Genomic DNA, 9013 nt, shown 5'->3' on the forward strand with positions numbered 1-9013 from the left:
ATATTGAAAGCATGCCAGAAAGGGATTTTATTTTGTGCATTGCATGTCAGTGATTAAATATTAATGGACTTTGTGAAAGTTTTTAATATATTTCACTTTTTATCCAAAAGGCTTCTTCAGCTCAGTTCTGATAGAGTGTCCAGCTGCCTTTGTTAAACAAGTCCGTCATTACGGGGACACTTTAATATCAACGTGAACACAGAAAGCTTCATTAGTTGCTTTTCCTTCACCCAGGTTAGAATTTTCTAAAAATTTCTTCTATATTGCAGCGTGACTATGAAATGCAATACTTTGTGATCTGGGTTCAAAATACAGTATTTAATTTGGGGTTTTCATGCACACTGACACAAAGTAAGACATTGCTCAGTTTTTCTTTTGCCAGTTGGGTAGTTTTAATTGAGTTTTCCACCATACGTTTGAGCTGGTCCTTCAACAGCTCAAGTAGCCAGTAGCTTCCGCTGAAAGTGTTTTTTTTTTCCATGACGTTTCCAGGAAAATAATCTGTAAGGAGCAATTTTCTGACTGGGAGCAGTCCAGCTGGCCAAAACATCTAAGAATTATTGAACAATAATGAGATAATGCTGAAATTAAACCACTACAACCTAAAAGCTGGGATATCAGCTCCTGTCCATATAGGAACTGGATGCTTTGTGCAGTCCATATTACACGTGCAATCATCTGAGCAGAGAACAGAACATTAGATTCCCAAACATCCCCCAACGTGATTTTTCCCATTTCAATGATTTATTAATGAGAAACAACAAGCTGGCACACTTTTGTTTTCCCTCCACCGTGCCATCCCACCTGCTTGGAATTCACTCGCGAGCTTCTCATAAAACCCCACAGCTTAGTTTTCCACTATATAGGTGCATTTTCCTGCCCTCTTATTGACTGTCCATTCCTAACTGTACTCTCCAGCATTTCCCTCCTGGTTCTCACAGTCGTCGTTAGCAGGACTCTCAGAATGAAGGGAAGAAGAGATAACAAAGAAAGCAGAAAATAAAGAAGCCGATGACCCAGTTGACTGAGTAAATGTAGATGATAACCATGTCCATGTCAAATCGCCAGCCTCGAGAGTCATCCTCGAAGTCGATGGCATCCAGCCGGTAGCCTCCTCCGTGGGGGAACTGGCGTCGAGCAATGGGGCTGGACTGCCTCTGGAAGCCTGGTTGGAATGACAAATCCACTTTTTATTGTTCTGATCGATGTAGCCAGGTTTCAATAAAATCACTGAAATATGTGACTCTTTCTGCCTAATTTAAATGGGTGTGACGAACTCTGGACTACATTGACATATGTACCATTGCAAAATGTGATGGAGGATGTGAAAAAGATCTATTATCATGCTTCAGAGATTTCTGGGGGGCTTACTGACTCAAGAAGGCATGTACAATACACACATTGTGTTTTATTGCAATGAACACACAGATTGTATTGGACTGTATAGCTACTGAATCTTGAGTTATCCACCTTATAGTAATTGAAATCTGGGTTAAGAATGATTGAAGGTACACTTGGTCAATCACAGGGAAAACAAAAAAACAGACTCACACACATGGGCAGTTTAAAGACAGCAATTAACGTCACTGTGACAGGAAATTGGAGTACTTAGAAAACAAACCCACACCAGTTTGAGAAAACATCAGACATATCACTGAGCCAAACCCGGACTAGAAGCTGGGATAATCACACTGAGAGTGCTAACCACTACCCACTAACACACATACTCTGCTGAAAGGAGAGGAAATGTTGCTCAAGAAAAAAAGTAAGACAGATGAAATCGCTTTGTGAATAGTGTGGCATGTTTTGGGTGGGTGGGATTATTAATCTCAGCTTTTTATCCATGAATTACACAGCAAATAGAAAACAGCTTTATATGTGCAGGATCCTGCATTTCTCTTCAGTTTACAACAAAACTGAAAGACTGTGTTATATTAATATAACATTGCTTTGTCGGCAGTGAAGCCAAACACCTCGGCGTGCAGATTGACTGTGATTTGCATTTTAGAGTGTGGAAAGCTGCTGGTGATTTGGATTGATTTCAGAATAGACCAAATTGCAGGTTTATCTCCGGAGATGTTCGTGATCATGGTGCAGATGTTAATATTTTTTGAAACCTCTTGATGCTTTCAGATACATGGGTGGTAGATATTCTTTTCTCAGTCTGCCACAAGAGAAAAAACAGTGCAGCACTTTAGCCAAAACATGTGTGTTTTCTGAGCAGCTGGATGTTCGTCTTAGCACTGATCCCACAAACGGGGAATTAAAAACTTGCCTCCAAAGATGTGGAAGAGTTTTCTGCAGCTAGGGAGAGGCCACTTCGCACAACTCGCCTTCTGGAAGTTCTGTTTCCTGGAAAGATATTCCTTTGGGAAGAATGTCCTTGCCGTCTGGTTCAGCTCTGTAAGAAAGACAAAGACACAAACGTAATCTCATGTGAAGTGAACACGTTACTCATATATTCACCTCTTAATGGGCTGGACAGAAAGGGTTTGATTTGCTGAGTGTATTCAAAAACAGTCACTTGGTGTGCCCATTTTTCTCCTTGTTCTGCATTAGAGTGACCTTGGCTTTGGTAATCAACACAAGAATCTAATCTTGTCATCTAATCATTAACAAGGGCCCTCAGTATTTCTACAGTCCTCATAACCATCACATCCCAGCCGCTCACTTCTTGTCGCATACATCTCCAAGCAGGTCAGCGTGAATCACAGAGGATCATTACTTATTCATAAATGTGTCCGAATCAGACCACTTTGTACGCAATCAGTTTGCAATCATCATGAGGTTACATTAAAAAGCTTTTGTCAGTTTAAAACAAGAAGTTGTGCATCTGCAAAATAGCAAAATTGAGTGATAGTGTTAAAAAGAATACATTTTAGAAAAATAAAACACCACAAATGGACTGTTCTTATTGCATTATTGTACACTTTTCAATGTATAGAAATGGTCTTCCTTTCTGGAAGCACAACAGGGCAAGTGTTGGGGTTGTGTTTGTTTCTGTCTTCTCTGTGTGGGTGACTCATCTGGTCAGAGCTCAGCTAAAGATCTACTGTGCTCCCAGTGGGACATCTACAGCTGGGCCCTCCCAACAATCTGCAGCTCAGATGTCATCTGTGTCACAATGAACAAAAGCAAGAAATAACAGAAAAATTAAGTGTGTGCGAGCTTAGGTTACTCTATTGTTACATCCATTTGTTCATGTTGTGTACCGCTTTATCCAACTCAGTGTGGCAGATAGTCAAGAGTGTAAACCAACACACCACAGTGCAGCACACTGTTGTAATAAAATGTGAATTTATTGTTCTCTCTGGTCAGTTTTGTGTGATTTTAAAACGCAGTGCTCTCTTTCTCTCAGGCAGTGAACAATCCAGGATGCACTCAAAGTCTGGTGGAACATGTTTCGGCCTTCATCATGTAACTAATAGTGATTTCCTAATTTCTTTCAGTTTCTTTAAACTAGGGGTGAGTTAAAAACAATCATGAAAAATATGATTATAGCAAGATTAGAGCAGCACACTCTAATAGGCACTACATGTGGAAGATTATTAATGTGTGTGTAAATGATAAAGCATTACACTTGAGCGAAAAACTCACAAAATCAAAGAAACTATGATGCTTTTATTCGTTTGATTTGGAGAGAGCACCTTTAACTATCAGATACAGCACAGAATATCCAGATTTCTTAGTTTGTTTTGACAAGCTGCTAAAATATGAATGAATGAGACACTATATTTACTCATAGTAACCATAAAACCAGTGACAGGAGACACAATGGGGACATATTGAAAAACTTGTGTTGCAAGAAAAACATTGCATTTCTGGACAGTAACAAGATTGTAAAACCTCTTACAGAAATCTAGTGAGAGGTTTTTATATTTTTAAGACAAGTATCATGAAAAATAGAGTTTCATTTTTTCGCTTCACCTAATTTTCTTTTAACTTTTGAGATTTAACTAAGTTCAAATTTGATCTTTTGAAAAATATTTCAAAAAGTCCCATTGATTGAAATACCCAGTGGTTGGGCAGATGTGGCATAGACGAGCAACAGACAAAACAAATACATAAAACAAATAATCAATCATTGATCATCTTACCTTTTTGGAAGAACACATGTGTGATGATTGTTCTGCACAGGGGGCACGGGGTGTTCGTGGGGCTGTTCTTAGCCAAGGTCCTCAAACAGGGTTCACAGAAAATGTGGCTGCAGGGTTGGCACATGTAGGGACTAAAGTACACGTCCAAGCACACAGCGCAGATGTAGCCCTCTTTGTCCCTGTTGCTCAGGGCCTCCTCGTCCTCACTGCTGCCGCTGCTGCTGCTGCTGCTGCTGCTGCTGCTGCTGCCGCTGCTGCTGCTTGACGGGTTTCCTGTTGAACTCTGGGTGTGGAGAGAAAGCACAAGTAGAAGAGGCACTTCTGAGCAATGACACATCAAGCAGTTTGTTGGGAACCGATGTCAGCATCCATGCATTTGTGAGCAATCTTTTGCAATTTTCGGACTCCATTTCGTATAATAACAAAATATCCATGCATCTGTGCACTGAATTATGAGTTCATGTAGTTGTACTGAAATGTCTTGTTTTTGAGGTTCTGAAAATGATTTTGATTGATTTAGTCACTTCGACTTGGAGTGACCTTCTTCCATAGGTGTATCAGTAACTTACACTAAATAAAACAACAGTATCAAAGAGACAAACAAACAGTTCTGACCCCTCACATATGAGATTTAAAGCAAATATTATCAACATGAGATACCTTTGCACAGCCGACAAGCCGGCAATAAATATATGTGAACATGTCTCTTCTTTAGCAGGTTTGTTTGTAATCCTCTCCTCTTTTCCACCGTATTTGATGAGCGTAAGCCTCCTTGACGCCCACCATATCAGCACAATAATATGTGTGAGGACATGAGGGTGTCAGGTGTGAGTTCAGCGAAATACCTGCCTACCTACATTTTCTCACATCTCACAGTAAAGCACAAACACTGTTTGTTAGAAAAAGAGAGTGATCTGTGACCCCAGTGTTGCCCTTCTTTCAAATGTCATTCACTTTTCAGAAAATACAGAGAACTGTATTCCTGGATATACTACTGTAGTCTATTGTTGGTGTTCAATATAGCATACACCATGAGTTGTGCACATTTACACAAGAAATAACATTTGGTACTAACGAACTTGACAATCTTGCTCTTTAAAAATTCTAGGTACCTTTAATTACAGCACAAAACTTACGCCTCCACCTCTACATTAATTTCCCTAAGTCCATGCTCAGCTTCCATGTCTTATCATAGCAATAATTCATAAGAGAGGATGTACCAAAGCTAATTCGGAGAACAGTATCTGGGTCTTCTCATGTCCTGTACCTCTTCCGCAGACAGGTGTTGGCGAACCCCTGAGGATTGGTGTCTAAAGCTCCAGAGCTGGAAACGCCTGGGGGTGTTTCCAGAGTAATTACCACTTTCTCACTGAGGGGGAGCTCCAGGGACTACCCTGTCACACCAGCCCTGCCTCCCAAGGTGTGTCATTAACACAGAAGAGAGAACACAGAGCACATAGTTCCTGTGTAATCACGAACATTGAGGCTCTCCCTCTGCAACATGCACTGTAACATGGCAGCTTTGTTTTGGTTACAGTGGTGAATGGATACACAATTACCTATTGATCAAACTAAAGTTAACTCATATTAACCAAAGTCAATACTGGGTTGATTTTTTTGATTTGCCACTCCAAACTAAGTCCACTCCAAAACAATGAGGTTCGGGGCAGCCCACCCAATTAACCTGAGAGAAACTGGCATTTTTACAATATCAATAGAGATGATGCGCACAATATCCATAAAAAACTTCAGATAGCCACATTAGCTTTTCAATTATAGCACTCAACATAACTGGGGCATAATCTGCACAAGTCTATAACTGCTGTCTCCATCACTAATGATTTAGTAGTTTCCGGTGGTCTGGGTTAAAGTATAACAGATGCACAAAGTACCACACAACATTGTACAGTAAAACACTGCAAAAGCAAAAATGACCCAAGGTTACATGGCTATAGAAATGTTAGGTACAGTTTAGATAGGGGAGGTGAAAACTATTGTTGAACATAAGGTATCCTAAGCTGAACATGAATGTAACTGTGACATTTATATTGACAAATTACCCCTCTGCAAGCAAATAAAAGTTTAAAGTAATAGCCTTTTTTTCTTTCTAAATTAGATAAGACGATCAATAGCTGCAGCAGGAGAGACTTTGTTCAAAGTTCAACACTGCTACTAGTACTTGAAGGTGAACTTTGCAAACAACACAGTTTCAGGCCCTTTGGTGGTCCTTCAGGGAGCTGAAGCTGCAGGGGCCCAGGCCTGAGGCAGTGGTCGGCCATCATATCATTTTTTTGATGTGCATGCTGACATCAGTGTAAAATTGATTTATTTACTACCTTGGCCATTGTCAGTGTTAGTAGTGACTTTGTTAATCGTGTACAAAAAAATGTAAAGCATTTGGCTGTGAAGTTTGGTAGAGCTATGCCATCCACTCCACCCCCAGATCAGCCCTTAAACTAGTGTCACTGGTGCCTCCAAGTAATAATAGAACTATATCGGTGAAGATAAATATGAATCCTTTGACTACAGTGAAGACATGTGAGGGATATCTTTATATCATCACTGTAAGAAGACAGGGCAAATAATTGAGGAAATGATGTTCTCTGAAAGTGTGGAAGTAACTATTTCTATTTATCTTTCTGTGTTACATCAGACAGAATAATTTCAGTCTATCAACGTGACTGCAGGTCTGCAGCAGCCAATCAGAAGAGAATCTGTTCTATTGTCTGGTTGGATTTGAAGGGCTCTCTGCCCAAGCCTCATCATGCAACTAATTCAGATGTAACCCCACTTTAAACCGCACACACAATGGCTATTGAAATGAGCTTGGTTCTAATACAACTGTCGACAGTCAGGGTCCACATGAAATGAAATGAATGTACACAGATACACATGTAGTCAAATGCTGCCTTTTAAAAGTTGTAGATAAATACAGATAGAAGTGTGGGGCAACTGTCTGACTTCTTTGCTTGTGTTGTTCCACACAAGCACACACTCTCGATTCTGTTTTAGAATTTGCATTAATGTTCCATTTTTAAATATAAATAGACTTCTAAGTGGATCGATTAAAGTAATTTGAAGCTTGAGTGCCTGATCACAACTCATGAGACATGGAAAAAAACGCTGGTGTTTGTAATGCCACTATCTGTCCCACTGTAGACTCTCGTTCTTCCTAATTTATCACAACGACACTGCAAATGAGATAGCTAGACGACCAAATGTTCCACTTGTCTGCAGGCATGACCACATTGTTCTACAAGTTTGTTTGTGAATACATATTAAAGAAAAAACTTCAATACTTCATAAACAAGTGACATTTTCAAACCATCATTTGAAAGTAATACACATAGAAAGCAATGAGTTTGGTTTTCTTCTTGAAACACATAAATATATGATTGCAGCAGAAAGTTTTGTAAAAGGCAAGAAATTAAATTAAGACACCAACGTTTACCTGTCTGCTTTCCTGTTGTTGCCTCCATTTCTCCCTTCTCCTCTGTCTCCTCTTCAAGCTTTTGATCCTGTTCTTCTCTCTTTTACTCAACCTTCTCTCTCCAAAAGCAGCACAAGGTGCCATGACTGCCGAGGGCATGGTTTGACACATCACCTCCATCACCCCGCTGTGGCCTGTGTTGCCACCGTCTTCATTCTCCTCATCCTCTTCGTCGTCTTCCTCTTCCTCTTCTTCCTCAGAGAATATAGGTGGTGGTATGTGACCATATGATGGTCGTCCAGTTACCGCTCCTGACCGCACCTCAGCCCAGAATGCATCAGGCTCTCTGACTGAACTGAATGAGTGGTGTGGTGGGTCTCCGGCGGCTGGTCTGGAGGAGCGTTTTGCAGGTACCTGGGGTGTGGATCTGGCTTGGACAGCAGGCCGAACAGACTGAGAGTTGGAGGTGGAGGTCCACATCGAGCTCATGGCCTGAGGTCTTTGACGTGTGTGTCCTCCCTGAGAGACATTTGACCCTTCTCCGATGAGCTGAACGTTAGAAGTGCTGCTGGTCAAACTTTCAGTATTTCCTCTTTCCCAGCTTCCACCTCCACTTGTCACAGATCGCTCCTTTTTTTGCTGCCGTTTTCTTCTTTCTCTGCCTCCCATGTGTTCAACATTCAGTCTCTCCTCATCCCTGTCTTGATTCCCTTCTCTCCATTGCCCTCTGTTTCTTTCACTACAGGACTTCCTGTGAGCTTTTCTCCCCACTTGGCCAGGTCTCACCACTTGATCCACATTGCTTGATCTTCCCTCTCCCGCCGGATCTGCGCTCCTCAGCCGAGGTGCCACGACCTTTGAGCACACAGGGTGAGTTTCATTGTTGCAGTTTTCTTCACTTCCATCCTCGATTCCTCTACCTCCAGCACTACTCGAGCCATTCACACAGGAAGCTCCCACGTGGGCGCTCATGACAGCACTTTCAAGCCCCTCAGTTGTCAGCGGAGCAGCCAGTTAACCTGGTATTCCTTCCTTCATGTTTTCCTCTTCTTTCAGGTCATAGCTCTTCTGAATCTATAGATTTAGGTTATTTTTTTAAGACCTAGAAATGCCGTGCCACCGCACAGGAGGTGAGCAACACAGCTCTCTAGCCTGGACTATCCTGCTCTTGTCAGCCCCCCTGGGGCATTCCACACTGTTGACACAGACAAAGTCCCCGCAGTGAGCCCATCACAATAGGTGCACTGTTCGTGGCCTCTCTATTGTCCTGTGTGCCCTATAGAAAACACACCACTATGCAGCCACTGATCTCACTGAAATAAGGTGAAAAAGCCAGAGCCACCTTTTTAGCCTCATGTACACTACCATTGCGTCAGCTTTTTTCACTCACTGGTTCATAAACCCCTTCGACCCAATAAAGCAGATGAATGGATGGATGGATTGATGATGGATGGATAGAGGGATGGATGAGTGTGTGTGTGTGTGT

At 41.5% G+C, this 9013-nt stretch overlaps 1 protein-coding gene across 1 annotated transcript; it reads right to left on the reverse strand.

Moving 5' to 3' along the window:
• Nucleotides 1-957: 957 nt before the first annotated feature.
• Nucleotides 958-8007, reverse strand: rnf180a (ring finger protein 180a). The gene is made up of 4 exons (XM_030104228.1): nucleotides 7549-8007; nucleotides 4098-4380; nucleotides 2276-2401; nucleotides 958-1165 (listed from the first exon to the last, which is right to left on the reverse strand). Exons 1-4 carry the CDS (start codon nucleotides 8005-8007, stop codon nucleotides 960-962), a joined length of 1074 nt encoding a protein of 357 aa, XP_029960088.1. The 3' UTR covers nucleotides 958-959.
• Nucleotides 8008-9013: the final 1006 nt, after the last annotated feature.

The sequence above is a fragment of the Salarias fasciatus genome, chromosome 12, assembly GCF_902148845.1.
Source record: "Salarias fasciatus chromosome 12, fSalaFa1.1, whole genome shotgun sequence".
NCBI classification, from domain to species: Eukaryota; Metazoa; Chordata; class Actinopteri; order Blenniiformes; family Blenniidae; genus Salarias; species Salarias fasciatus.